General features: G+C 41.1%; 1 protein-coding gene and 1 pseudogene across 1 annotated transcript in view; one reads left to right on the forward strand and one right to left on the reverse strand.

The window, feature by feature from the left end:
• Positions 1 to 9,473, forward strand: part of LOC112074647 (aerolysin-like protein) — a 24,331-nt gene extending 14,858 nt beyond the window's left edge. Inside the window, exons 2-3 of the mRNA XM_024141771.2 lie at positions 6,386 to 6,895; positions 7,171 to 9,473. Of these exons, the coding sequence (XP_023997539.2) occupies positions 6,413 to 6,895; positions 7,171 to 7,620 (933 nt within the window). The 5' untranslated portion in view covers positions 6,386 to 6,412 and the 3' untranslated portion in view covers positions 7,621 to 9,473. The remainder of the gene's footprint in view (positions 1 to 6,385; positions 6,896 to 7,170) is intronic.
• On the reverse strand, positions 2,604 to 5,417 carry LOC112074648 (aerolysin-like protein; annotated as a pseudogene).
• Positions 9,474 to 15,531: the final 6,058 nt, after the last annotated feature.

Genomic DNA, 15,531 nt, shown 5'->3' on the forward strand with positions numbered 1-15,531 from the left:
ATTTATATTATTGTTCAGTGTATTCCCCCAGGTGCTGCAGTGTCAAAAGCATAATTTCCCTCATGCCCGAATAGTTCCATTGCTGTGTTGAGGTGATTATTACATATTATTTAAACAGTTTTTTACTTCATTTAGATAGTCCAATTCATATCTACAGAGAGTTACTAGAGTTAGTAAATGCACTGAACATGCTCATCAGTGATACATAGTTGAATGTGAAGTAGATGGTCTGTAGACGCCACTAAACTTACTTGTGTTTCACTTTATTTGGAGAGTTCCAAGTCTTACTTATTTTTATTGTTTATTTTATTTAACCTTGTTTAACTAGCCAAGTCAGTTGAGAACAAATTCTTATTTACAATGACAGCCTAGGAACTGACGGGCAGATCGACAGATTTTTTACCTTGTCAGCTCGGGTTTCAATCTAGCAACATTTGGTTACTGGCCCAACGCTCTAACCACAAGGCTACCTGCCGCCAGATAGTTACTAGAATATGCTCTTAAATTATAACTGTATAGCAGCGTGTGATGCTGCACAATTTATAGTCCAATATTTAAACTTATTTGGGGGAAGGGGGATTGGGGCAAAGTGTTTAAATTGTGCAGTATTTAGCAATCACAATATTCTGTTAGCAAGCAGTTGTGATGTGCATGAGACTGTGTGTGTGTGTGTGTGTGACTGCATGTGTCTAACAAACAAATTGGATGATTCTGATATTAAATAATAAATACATCATGATAAACAATGTGATTAGAAAGAGAACAACTCAACTTAATGATAATTAAAATATTTGTGAATTGCATTATTATTATATCAAATGGAAGTTTGATAAACTTATAAACTTGACTGGGACTTGGTGAAACAAAAGACAAATGGTTTATTATTCATGAAATTAAGCTATAGTTACATAACATTGTGTTTTTATGGTAAATTTGGGTCTAACCATATTAAAACATTTTGCAATGATGTGGTTCAATAATTCACACAAATACACTACAGGTCAAAAGTTTTAGAACACCTACTCATTCAAGTGGTTTTTCTTTATTTTTACTATTTTCTGCATTGTGAATAATAGTGAAGACACCAACACTATGAAGTAACACTTATGGAATCAATGGTTGAGGTCAGGGGATTGTGGACTCTTCTTCTTGGTGAAATAGCCCTTCACAGCCTGGAGGTGTATTGGGTCATTGTCCTGTTGAAAACAAATGATAGTCACTAAGCTCAAACCAGAAGGGATGGTGTATCGCTGCAGAATGTTGTGGTAGCCATGCTGGTTAATTGTGCATGAATTCTAAAAATCACGACAGGGTCACCAGCAAAGCACCCCATACCAAAACGCTCCTCCTCCATGCTTCACAGTGGGAAATACACATGCAGAGGCTCATCCGGTTTGTCCACAATGCGGCGGTTGGACGCAGCGGTTGGATCCAAACCTCCAATTTGGACTCCAGCCCAAATTACACATTTCCACACGTCTAATGTCCATTGCTCAGATTTCTTGGCCAAGCAAGTCTTTCTTCTTATTGGTGTCTTTTAGTAGGGGGTTCTTTTCGACCCTGAAGGCCTGATTCACACAGTCTCCTATGAAAAGTTGATGTGAGATGTGTCTGTTACTTGAACTCTGTGAAGCATTTATTTGGGCTGCAATTTCTGAGGTTGGTAACTCTACTAAACTTAGACCCGCAGCAGAGGTAACTCTGGGTCTTTCCATTCCTGTGGCGGTCCTCATGAGAGCTAGTTTCATCATAGTGCTTGATGGTTTATGCGACTGCACTTGAAGAAACTTTCAAAGTTCTTGACATTTTCCGGATTGACTGACATTCATGTCTTAAAGTAATGATGGACTTTGGTTTCTCTTTTCTTATTTTAGCTGTTCTTTCCATAAAATGGACTTGTTCTTTTACCAAATAGGGCTATCTTCTGTGTACCACCTCTAACTTGTCACAACACAACTAATTGGCTCAAACGCATTAAGAAAGAAATCCATTCCACAAATTAACTTTTAAGAAGGCACACCTGTTAATTGAAATGCATTCCAGGTGACTACCTCATGGAGCTGGTTGAGAGATGCCAAGAGTGTGCAAAGCTGTCATCAAGAAAAAGGGTGGCTATTGAAGAATCTAAAATCTATTTTGATTTGTTAAACACTTGTTGGTTACTACATGATTCCATATGTGTTAGTTCAAGTTTTGATGTCTTCACTATTATTCTGCAATGTAGAAATAGTCAAAATAAAGAAAACCCTTGAATGAGTAGGTGTTCTAAAACTTTTGACGGTAGTGTATGTGTTATGTTATGGGACACAAAGGCACCGTATTGTAAGATTGACCCTCCTGTCGTTTTCCCCTCTGCTGAGACAGAAATAAAGAGCTGAGTCAACTGGGTTCAATTAGAATCACTCAAAGATGATAATAACAGAAAGAGGTGAGTCAACTGGGTTCAATTAGAATCACTCAAAGATGATAATAACAGAAAGAGGTGAGTCAACTGGGTTCAATTAGAATCACTCAAAGATGATAATAACAGAAAGAGGTGAGTCAACTGGGTTCAATTAGAATCACTCAAAGATGATAATACAGAAAGAGGTCAGTCACCTGGGTTCAATTAGAATCACTCAAGATGATCATAGTAACAGAAAGAGCTGAGTCAACTGGGTTCAATCAGAATCACTCAAAGATGATAATAGTAACAGAAAAGGCACAAAGAATTATTTAATTCTATTACTGTACTTATTATCTCTCCTTTGTGGATACCCTCGTGAAGTGTAAGTCACACCGGTGTAGACACCCTTGGATGGGAAGACCAGCTGACTGCCATTCATGCAGGTGACTTTCACGTTGGCCTCGTAGTCGAGGTCGATATTGCTCTCCCCACTGTGACTCAACATCCATGGTCTTCCCTGGCGGGATCTTCAGGTTGATGGTATCCGATTCTGTTATGGTCTCTGTCTTCTGCAGGCTGGTGGAATGCTCCACTCCCACGGTCAAGCTGAACCCTGATGTCACCTCGACCAGATCCGGGATCCCTGCTTTGACCGACACACTCAAGGTGGACTCTATCTTGTTGCTGACGGACCAGGAGGAAGTCTTGGTCAGGGTCTTGCTGTATGAAATGGACTCTTCTTGAACCAAGGAGGTGTCGTTGTGGTGAGACAGAGATTTAACATATTCTGGGCTCACCTAAAATAAACACACACACACAGACACACACACAAATATACAATTGTTCAGACAAGACAAAGACAATTTAAGAACTAGTCATCAGTGAGGAACTGATCAATTCAATTTTAGAAAGCCAACAATAATAACTAGTGTGTGTGTATGTGTGTGTGACTGTCCTAGAATGAGATGCCTGATGAATGTCGACACCCATATTGGATTACATGTTTTAAAGTGGACAGCCCCCTTAATGTTAGAGCATCGGTAGAGTATTCCTGAGCGTCTACACACACCTGGGGTTTGAAGAGGGACAGGGTGGGATACCTCATGTCGGTCAGCACGGACGACTTGATGTTGTTGATGAAGAGGAAGCCCATGCAGTCGATGTCCGAGCCGAACCTGCCTGCAGCCCAGGCAGATTCCGGACCCACATTAATGGTGTACTCAGTCTTCAGTCCCAGCTGGTCATTTTTCAAAGAACTCCCTGTTCTCATCGTCGTGAACTTGATGGCACCCAGACGTGTGCCGGCGCCGTTACCCCACAGAGACAGCTTTGTGATGCGCTCGCCGAGTTTGAACTCAAACTCATTGAAAGTGTTAGCCTCTCCAAAGGTCGAAACGCGCCCGTCGGTCAGCTCCACCCGCACAGCTTTGACCTGCCAGCCTTCCACCGCCACTCCGATCTTCTTGAGGGTGGCACCGTTGTTTTATGCCGTGGAATTCAAATGGACTACCTCCTCCACCACCTATTAGTTCCAGTGTGGTTGACATGTTGAGTGTGTGTGTGCGTCACGTAACCTGAAATACAAATTTGTACACCTACTTCAAGCTCCAACTCAAAGGAGATCTGATTCAGACATTCAAAGTACAAAAGAACATTAAACAACAAGATGAACGGATCAAAGATAACCAAGGGAATAATGACTTATAATGACCCAGCACCTCCCACTCTGCCTCCTGCTGTTTCTTCCTGATCAAACCATGGAGTCCCTCTTCTACTCCCAGCACCTCCCACTCTACTCCTGCTGTTTCTTCCTGATCAACACCATGGAGTCCCCTTCCTACTCCCAGCACCTCCCCACTCTGCTCTGCTGTTTCTTCCGTGATCAACACCATGGAGTCCCTCTCCTACTCCCAGCACTCCTCCACTCTGCTCCTGCTGTTTCTTCCTGATCAAAACCATGGAGTCCCTCTCCTACTCCCAGACCTCCCACTCTACCTCCTGCTGTTTCTTCTCTGATCAACACCATGGAGTCCCTCTCCTACTCCCAGCACCTCCCCACTTACTCATCAACACAGGAGTCTCTCCTACTCCCAGCACCTCCCACTCTACTTCCTGCTGTTTCTTCCTGATCAACATGGTGACTTCTATGTAATGAACATATTGTTGTGTAAGTGAGTACGTCTCTATGCACTTCTAAAATTAATTCTGATGTTGCTATAATTACAAATTATTGTACAAATGTTCAGAAGCTACATTGGATATAATAACCTGCCCTATAATGATGAGTATGAATGTAATAGATGCTCATCATGAATATGATAACCTGCCCTATAATGATGAGTATGAATGTTATAGTTCTACATCAGAATATGATACTCCTCCCTTAATGATAGAGATTGAACTGTAATAGATGCTCATCTAGAAATGATAACCTGCCTATAATGGTATGATGTTATAGATTCTACATCAGAATATGATAACCTGCCCATAATGATGAGTATGAATGTAATAGATGCTTACATCAGAATATGATAACCTGCCCTATAATGATGAGTATTGAATGTAATAGATTCTACATCAGAATATGATAACCTGCCCTGTAATGATGAGTATGAATGTATAGATTCTACATCAGAATATGATAACCTGCCCTATAATGATGAGTATGAATGTAATAGATTACATCAGAATATGATAACCTGACCGTATAATGATGAGTATGGAATGTAACAGATGCTCATCAGAATATAATAACCTGCCCTATAATGATGAGTATGAATGTAATAGATTCTACATCAGAATATGATAACCTGCCCTATAATGATGAGTATGAATGTTATAGTGTCTACATCAGAATATGATAACCTGCCGTATAATGATGAGTATGAGATGTAACAGATGCGTCATCAGAATATAATACCTGCCCCTATAATGATGAGTATGAATGTAATAGATTCTACGATCAGAATATGAGGTGTTTATGGTGCTGAACTCACCTCTCCAAACAAAGTTTCTGCTTTGAAATATCTGGAAAGAGTAAAGATATAATTGAATTAATTAGAACAATAATCTTTAAGACAGACTGCAGTATTCACAAGGTATGCATTAAAATATTTTTGACACTGTCTATATATAACGGGTCTGTCAACCTTTTTAAAATATACAGTATGTCCAATTGATCTAACATTCATATTTCGTCAGAATTCCTAAACAGACTGTTAATATTAAACTTCATTTCTGGATGTAAATCGAAACTTTACCTCGATTTCAAATGGTTTCAGAAAGGTGAAGTCAGGTTATCATATTCTGATGAGCATCTATTACATTCATACTCATCATTATAGGGCAGGTTATTATATTCCAATGTAGCTTCTGTAACATTTGTACAATAATTTGTAATTATAGCAACATCAGAATTAATTTTAGAAGTGCATAGAGACGTACTCACTTACACAACAATATGTTTCATTACATAGAAGTCACCATGTTGATCAGGAAGAAACAGCAGGAAGTAGAGTGGGGAGGTGCTGGGAGTAGGAGAGGGACTCCATGGTGTTGATGAGGTAGAGTGGGGAGGTGCTGGGAGTAGGAGAGGGACTCCATGGTGTTGATCAGGAAGAAACAGCAGGAGGTAGAGTGGGGAGGTGCTGGGAGTAGGAGAGGGACTCCACTGGTTGTTGCATCAGGAAGAAACAGCAGGAGGCAGAGTGGGGAGGTGCTGGGAGTAGGAGAGGGACTCCATGGTGTTGATCAGGAAGAAACAGCAGGAGGTAGAGTGGGGAGGTGCTGGGAGTAGAAGAGGGACTCCATGGTTTTGATCAGGAAGAAACAGCAGGAGGCAGAGTGGGGAGGTGCTGGGTCATTATAAGTCATTATATCCCTTGGTTATCTTTTGATCCGTTCATCTTGTTGTTTAATGTTCTTTTGGTACTTTGAATGTCTGAATCAGATCTCCTTTGAGTTGGAGCTTGAAGTTAGGTGTACAAATTTGTATTTCAGGTTACGTGACGCACACACACACTCAACATGTCAACCACACTGGAACTAATAGGTGGTGGAGGAGGTAGTCCATTTGAATTCCACGGCATAAACAACGGTGCCACCCTCAAGAAGATCGGAGTGGCGGTGGAAGGCTGGCAGGTCAAAGCTGTGCGGGTGGAGCTGACCGACGGGCGCGTTTCGACCTTTGGAGAGGCTAACACTTTCAATGAGTTTGAGTTCAAACTCGGCGAGCGCATCACAAAGCTGTCTCTGTGGGGTAACGGCGCCGGCACACGTCTGGGTGCCATCAAGTTCACGACGAGTGAGAACAGGGAGTTCTTTGAAAAAATGACCAGCTGGGGACTGAAGACTGAGTACACCATTAATGTGGGGTCCGGAATCTGCCTGGGGCTGCAGGGCAGGTCTGGCTCGGACATCGACTGCATGGGCTTCCTCTTCATCAACAACATCAAGTCGTCCGTGCTGACCGACATGAGGTATCCCACCCTGTCCCTCTTCAAACCCCAGGTGTGTGTAGACGGCTCAGGAATACTCTACCGATGCTCTAACATTAAGGGGGCTGTCCACTTTAAAACATGTAATCCAATATGGGTGTCGACATTCATCAGGCATCTCATTTCTAGGACAGTCACACACACATACACACACACTAGTTATTATTGTTGGCTTTCTAAAATTGAATTGATCAGTTCCTCACTGATGACTAGTTCTTAAATTGTCTTTGTCTTGTCTGAACAATTTGTATATTTGTGTGTGTGTCTGTGTGTGTGTGTTTATTTTAGGTGAGCCCAGAATATGTTAAATCTCTGTCTCACCACAACGACACCTCCTTGGTTCAAGAAGAGTCCATTTCATACAGCAAGACCCTGACCAAGACTTCCTCCTGGTCCGTCAGCAACAAGATAGAGTCCACCTTGAGTGTGTCGGTCAAAGCAGGGATCCCGGATCTGGTCGAGGTGACATCAGGGTTCAGCTTGACCGTGGGAGTGGAGCATTCCACCAGCCTGCAGAAGACAGAGACCATAACAGAATCGGATACCATCAACCTGAAGATCCCGCCAGGGAAGACCATGGATGTTGAGGTCACAGTGGGGAGAGCAAATATCGACCTCGACTACGAGGCCAACGTGAAAGTCACCTGCATGAATGGCAGTCAGCTGGTCTTCCCATCCAAGGGTGTCTACACCGGTGTGACTTACACTTCAGCGAGGGTATCCACAAAGGAGAGATAATAAGTACAGTAATAGAATTAAATAATTCTTTGTGTGCCTTTTCTGTTACTATTATCATCTTTGAGTGATTCTGATTGAACCCAGTTGACTCAGCTCTTTCTGTTACTATGATCATCTTTGAGTGATTCTAATTGAACCCAGGTGACTSACCTCTTTCTGTTATTATCATCTTTGAGTGATTCTAATTGAACCCAGTTGACTCACCTCTTTCTGTTATTATCATCTTTGAGTGATTCTAATTGAACCCAGTTGACTCACCTCTTTCTGTTATTATCATCTTTGAGTGATTCTAATTGAACCCAGTTGACTCAGCTCTTTATTTCTGTCTCAGCAGAGGGGAAAACGACAGGAGGGTCAATCTTACAATACGGTGCCTTTGTGTCCCATAACATGTTAACACATACACTACCGGTCAAAAGTTTTAGAACACCTACTCATTCAAGGGTTTTTCTTTATTTTGACTATTTTCTACATTGCAGAATAATAGTGAAGACATCAAAACTATGAACTAACACATATGGAATCATGTAGTAACCAACAAGTGTTTAACAAATCAAAATAGATTTTAGATTCTTCAAATAGCCACCCTTTTTCTTGATGACAGCTTTGCACACTCTTGGCAATCTCTCAACCAGCTCCATGAGGTAGTCACCTGGAATGCATTTCAATTAACAGGTGTGCCTTCTTAAAAGTTAATTTGTGGAATGGATTTCTTTCTTAATGCGTTTGAGCCAATTAGTTGTGTTGTGACAAGTTAGAGGTGGTACACAGAAGATAGCCCTATTTGGTAAAAGAACAAGTCCATTTTATGGAAAGAACAGCTAAAATAAGAAAAGAGAAACCAAAGTCCATCATTACTTTAAGACATGAATGTCAGTCAATCCGGAAAATGTCAAGAACTTTGAAAGTTTCTTCAAGTGCAGTCGCATAAACCATCAAGCACTATGATGAAACTAGCTCTCATGAGGACCGCCACAGGAATGGAAGACCCAGAGTTACCTCTGCTGCGGGTCTAAGTTTAGTAGAGTTACCAACCTCAGAAATTGCAGCCCAAATAAATGCTTCACAGAGTTCAAGTAACAGACACATCTCAACATCAACTTTTCATAGGAGACTGTGTGAATCAGGCCTTCAGGGTCGAAAGAACCCCCTACTAAAAGACACCAATAAGAAGAAGAGACTTGCTTGGGCCAAGAAATCTGAGCAATGGACATTAGACTGGTGGAAATGTGTAATTTGGGCTGGAGTCCAAATTGGAGGTTTTGGATCCAACCGCTGCGTCCAACCGCCGCATTGTGGACAAACGGATGAGCCTCTGCATGTGTATTTCCCACTGTGAAGCATGGAGGAGGAGGCGTTTTGGTATGGGGGTGCTTTGCTGGTGACACTGTCCGTGATTTATTTAGAATTCATGGCACAATTAACCAGCATGGCTACCACAACATTCTGCAGCGATACACCATCCCTTCTGGTTTGAGCTTAGTGGCACTATCATTTGTTTTTCAACAGGACAATGACCCAATACACCTCCAGGCTGTGTAAGGGCTATTTCACCAAGAAGAAGAGTCCACAATCCCCTGACCTCAACCATTTGATTCCATAAGTGTTACTTCATAGTGTTGGTGTCTTCACTATTATTCTACAATGCAGAAAATAGTAAAAATAAAGAAAAACACTTGAATGAGTAGGTGTTCTAAAACTTTTGACCTGTAGTGTATTTTGTGTGAATTATTGAACCACATTCATTGCAAAATGTTTTAATATATGGTTAGACCCAAATTTACCATAAAAAAACAATGTTATGTAACTATAGCTTAATTTCATGAATAATAAACCATTTGTCTTTTGTTTCACCATGTCCCCAGTCAAGTTTATAAGTTTATCAAACTTCCATTTGATATAATAATAATGCAATTCACAAATATTTTAATTATCATTAAGTTGAGTTGTTCTCTTTCTAATCACATTGTTTATCATGATGTATTTATTATTTAATATCAGAATCATCCAATTTGTTTGTTAGCACACATGCAGTCACACACACACACACACACAGTCTCATGCACATCACAACTGCTGCTAACAGAATATTGTGATTGCTAAATACTGCACAATTTAAACACTTGCCCCAATCCCCCCTTCCCCCAAATAAGTTTAAATATTGGACTATAAATTGTGCAGCATCACAGCTGCATATCAGTTATAATTTAAGAGCATATTCTAGTAACTATCTGGCGGCAGGTAGCCTTGTGGTTAGAGCGTTGGGCCAGTAACCAAAATGTTGCTAGATTGAAACCCCGAGCTGACAAGGTAAAAAATCTGTCGATCTGCCCGTCAGTTCCTAGGCTGTCATTGTAAATAAGAATTTGTTCTCAACTGACTTGGCTAGTTAAACAAAGGTTAAATAAAATAAACAATAAAAATAAAGTAAGACTTGGAACTCTCCAAATAAAGTGAAACACAAGTAGAGTTTAGTTGGCGTCTACAGACCATCTACTTCACATTCAACTATGTATCAGCTGATGAGCATGTTCAGTGCATTTACTAACTCTAGTAACTCTCTGTAGATATGAATTGGGACTATCTAAATGAAGTAAAAAACTGTTTAAATTAATATGTAATAATCACTCAACACAGCCAAATGGCAACTATTGGGATGAGGGAAATTATGTTTTGACACTGCAGCACCTGGGGGAATACACTGAACAATAATATAAATCACCATGTAAAGTGTTGGTCCCACTGCAGCCACCGGGGAATACACTGAACAATAATATAAATCACCATGTAAAGTGTTGGTCCCACTGCAGCACCTGGGGGAAAACACTGAACAATAATATAAATCACCATGTAAAGTGTTGGTCCCACTGCAGCACCTGGGGGAATACACTGAACATAATATAAATCACCATGTAAAGTGGTGGTCCCACTGCAGCACCTGGGGAATACACTGAACAATAATAATAAACACCATGTAAAGTGTTGGTCCCACTGCACACCTGGGGAATACACTGAACAATAATATAAATCACCATGTAAAGTGTTGGTCCCACTGCATCACCTGGGGGAATACACTAACAATAATATAAATCACATGTAAAGTGTTGGTCCCACGCAGCACCTGGGGAATACACTGAACAATAATATAAATCACCATGTAAAGTGTTGGCCCACTGCAGCACCTGGGGGAATACACTGAAAATAATATTAATCACCATGTAAAGTGTTGGTCCCACTGCATCACCTGGGGGAATACACTGAACAAAAATATATCACCATGTAAAGTGTTGGTCCCACTGCGACCTGGAATACACTGAACAATAATATATATCACCATGTAAAGTGTTGGTCCCATGCAGGACCTGGGGAATACACTGAACAATAAATATATCACCATGTAAAGTGTTGTCCCACTGCACACCTGGGGGAATACACTGAACAATAATATATATCACCATGTAAAGTGTTGGTCCCACTGCAGCACCTGGGGGAATACACTGAACAATAATATATATCACCATGTAAAGTGTTGGTCCACTGCATCACCTGGGGGAATACACTGAACAATAATATATATCACCATGGAAAGTGTTGGTCCCACTGCAGGACCTGGGGGAATACACTGAACAATAAATATATCACCATGTAAAGTGTGGGTCCACTGCATCACCTGGGGAATACACTGAACAATAATATAAATCACCATGTAAAGTGTTGGTCCCACTGCATCACCTGGGGAATACACTGAACAATAATATAAAATCACCATGTAAAGTGTTGGTCCCACTGCATCACCTGGGGGAATACACTGAACAATAATATAAATCACCATGTAAAGTGTTGGTCCCACTGCAGCACCTGGGGGAATACACTGAACACTATCGCTGTTATGCATTTTCCCTAAGATAAAAAGGCATAAAAAAAAAAATAAGAATCCGATCGAACATCTCTAGAGAGACCTGAAAAYAGGTGTGTAGTGACTCTCTCCATCCAACCTGACAGAGCTTGAGAAGAATGGGAGAAACTCCCCAAATGCATGAGTGCCAAGCTTGTAGAAAGAAGATTCGAGGCTGTAATCGCCGCCAAAGGTGCTTCAACAAAATACTGAGTAAAGGGTCTGGATACTTATGTAAATGTGATACTTCAGTTTTTTATAACATTTGGCAAAATTTCTAAAAAGCCGTTTTTGCTTTGTCATTATGGGGTATTGTTTGTAAAAGAAAAATGATTTAATAAATTTTAGAATAAGGCTGTAACGTAACGTGAAAAAGTCAAGGGGTCTGAATACTTTCCGAATGCACTGTATATTATCTATTGTGTGTGTGAAAAGTAACACATACACTGAGTGCACAAAACATTAAGAACACCTGCTCTTTCCGTGACACAGACTTACCAGGTGAATCCAGGTGAAAGCTATGATCTCTTATTGATGTCACTTGTTAAATCCACTTCAATCAGTGTAGATGAAGGGGAGACAGGCTAAAGAATAATTTTTAAGCCTTGAGACAATTAAGACATGGATTTTATACGTGTGCCATTCAGAGGGTGAATGGGCAAGACAAAATATTTAAGTGCCTTTGAACAGGGTATGGTAGTAGGTGCCAGGCACACCGGTATGTGTCAAGAATTGCAACACTGCTGGGTTTTTCATGCTCAACAGTTTCCCGTGTGTGTCAAGAATGGTCCACCATCGAAACGACATTCAGCCATCTTGACACAACTGTGGGAAGCATTGGAGTCAACATTAGCCAGCAACCCTATGGAACGCTTTTGACACCTTGTAGACACCTTGTGTTTTCATTTACAACTGCGACCTGGCCAAGATAAAGCGATGCAGTGCGACAAAAACAACAACATAGAGTTACACATGGGATAAACACATGTACAGTCAATAACACAATAGTAAAATCTATGTACAGTGTGTGCAAACGTAATAAGGTTAATAGGCCATAGTGGCGAAAATTTTGAAATTAAACGCTGGAGTTAAAGATGTGCAGATGATGGTGTGCAAGCAGAGATACTGGGGTGCAAAAGAGCAACAAATAAATGACAGTATGGGGATGAGGTAGTTGGGTGTGCTATTTACAGATGGGCTGTGTACAGGTACAGTGATCGGTAAGCTGCACTGACAGCTGATGCTTTGGTCCCACTGCATCACCTGGGGAATACACTGAACAATAATATAAATCACCATGTAAAGTGTTGTCCCACGCATCACCTGGGGGAATACACTGAACAATAATATAAATCACTATGTAAAGTGTTGGTCCCACTGCAGCACCTGGGAATACACTGAACAATAATATAAATCACCATGTAAAGTGTGTCCCACTGCAGCACCTGGGGAATAACTGAACAATAATATTAATCACCATGTAAAGTGTTGGTCCCACTGCATCACCTGGGGGATACACTGAACAATAATAGTATATCACCATGTAAAGTGGTTTGGTCCCACTGCAGGACCTGGGGGAATACACTGAACACATAATATATATCACCATGTAAAGTGTTGGTCCCACTGCAGGACCTGGGGGAATACACTGAACAATAATATATATCACCATGTAAAGTGTTAGGTCCCACTGCATCACCTGGGGGAATACACTGAACAATAATATATATCACCATGTAAAGTGTTGGTCCCACTGCAGAACCTGGGGGAATACACTGAACAATAATATATATCACCATGTAAAGTGTTGGTCCACTGGCATCACCTGGGGAATACACTGAACAATAATATATATCACCATGTAAAGTGTTGGTCCCACTGCAGGACCTGGGGGAATACACTGAACATAATATATTATCACCATGTTAAAGTGTGGTCTCACTGCATCACCTGGGGAATACACTGAACATAATTATAAATCACCATTGTAAAGTGTTGGTCCCACTGCATCACCTGGGGAATACACTGAACAATAATATAAATCACCATGTAAAGTGTTGGTCCCACTGCATCCACCTGGGGGAATACACTGAACAATAATATAAATCACCATGTAAAGTGTTGGTCCCACTGCAGCACCTGGGGGAATACACTGAACACTATCGCTGTTATGCATTTTCCCTAAGATAAAAAGGCATAAAAAAAAAAAAAAAGAATCCGATCGAACATCTCTAGAGGAGACCTGAAAATAGGTGTGTAGTGACTCTCTCCATCCAACCTGACAGAGCTTGAGAAGAATGGGAGAAACTCCCCAAATGAATGAGTGCCAGCTTGTAGAAAGAATTCGAGGCTGTAATCGCCGCCAAAGGTGCTTCAACAAAATACTGAGTAAAAGGTCTGATACTATGTAAATGTGATATTTCAGTTTTTATAACATTTGGCAAATTTCTAAAAAGCCGTTTTTGCTTTGTCATATGGGGTATTGTTTGTAAAAGAAAAATGATTTAATAAATTTTAGAATAAGGCTGTAACGTAACGTGAAAAAGTCAAGGGGTCTGAATACGTTTCCGAATGCACTGTATATTATCTATTGTGTGTGTGAAAAGTAACACATACACTGAGTGCACAAAACATTAAGAACACCTGCTCTTTCCGTGACACAGACTTACCAGGTGAATCCAGGTGAAAAGCTATGATCTCTTATTTGATGTCACTTGTTAAATCCACTTCAATCAGTTGTAGATGAAGGGGAGACAGGCTAAAGAATAATTTTTAAGCCTTGAGACAATTAAGACATGGATTTTAACGTGTGCCATTCAAGGGTAATGGGCAAGACAAATATTTAAGTGCCTTTGAACAGGTATGGTAGTAGGTGCCAGGCACACCGGTATGTGTCAAGAATTGCAACACTGCTGGGTTTTTCATGCTCAACAGTTTCCCGTGTTGTGTCAAGATATGGTCCACCATCGAAAGACATTCAGCCATCTTGACACAACTGTGGGAAGCAATTGGAGTCAACATTAGCCAGCAACCCTATGGAACGCTTTTGACACCTTTAGACACCTTGTGTTTCATTTACAACTCGACCTGGCCAAGATAAAGCGATGCAGTGCGACAAAAACAAACACATAGAGTTACACATGGGATAAACACATGTACAGTCAATAACACAATAGTAAAATCTATGTACAGTGTGTGCAAACGTAATTAAGGTTAATAGGCCATAGTGGCGAAAATTTTGAAATTAAACGCTGGAGTTAAGATGTGCAGATATGGTGTGCAAGCAGAGATACTGGGGTGCAAAAGAGCAACAAATAAATGACAGTATGGGAGATGAGGTAGTTGGGTGTGCTATTACAGATGGGCTGTGTACAGGTACAGTGATCGGTAAGCTGCCTGACAGCTGATGCTTAAAGTTAGTGAGGGAGATATGGTGTGGGGGGCTGTGCTTTGGCAAAGTGGGGTGGGGTTAAATATCCTTCTGTTTGGCCTTGTCCGGGGGTATCATCGGGATGGGGCCACAGTGTCTCCTGACACCTCCTGTCTTCAGCCTCCAGTATTTATGCTTGCAGTCGTTTATGTTGTCGGGGGCTAGCGTCAGTTTGTTATGTCTGGAGTACTTCTCCTGTTCTTATCGGTGTCCCTGTGTGAATTTAAGTATGCTCTCTCTAATTCTCTCTTTCTCTCTTTCTTTCTCCACTCGGAGGACCTGAGTCCTAGGACCATGCCTCAGACCTACCTGGCATGATGACTCCTGCTGTCCTTAGGCCACCTTGCCGTGCTGCTGCTCCAGTCAAATTGTCCTTTTCGGCTATGGAACCCGACCTGTTCACGACGTGCTACCTGTCCCAGACTGCTGTTTACAACTCTCTAGAGACCGCAGGAGCGGTAGAGATACTTAATGATCTTCTATGAAAGCCAATTACATTTACTCCTGAGGTGCTGACTTGCTGCACCTCGACAACTACGTGATTATATTATTTGACCATGCTGGTCATTTTATGAATTTGAACATC

Source organism: Salvelinus sp. IW2-2015, unplaced genomic scaffold, assembly GCF_002910315.2.
Source record: "Salvelinus sp. IW2-2015 unplaced genomic scaffold, ASM291031v2 Un_scaffold2737, whole genome shotgun sequence".
NCBI lineage: Eukaryota > Metazoa > Chordata > Actinopteri > Salmoniformes > Salmonidae > Salvelinus > Salvelinus sp. IW2-2015.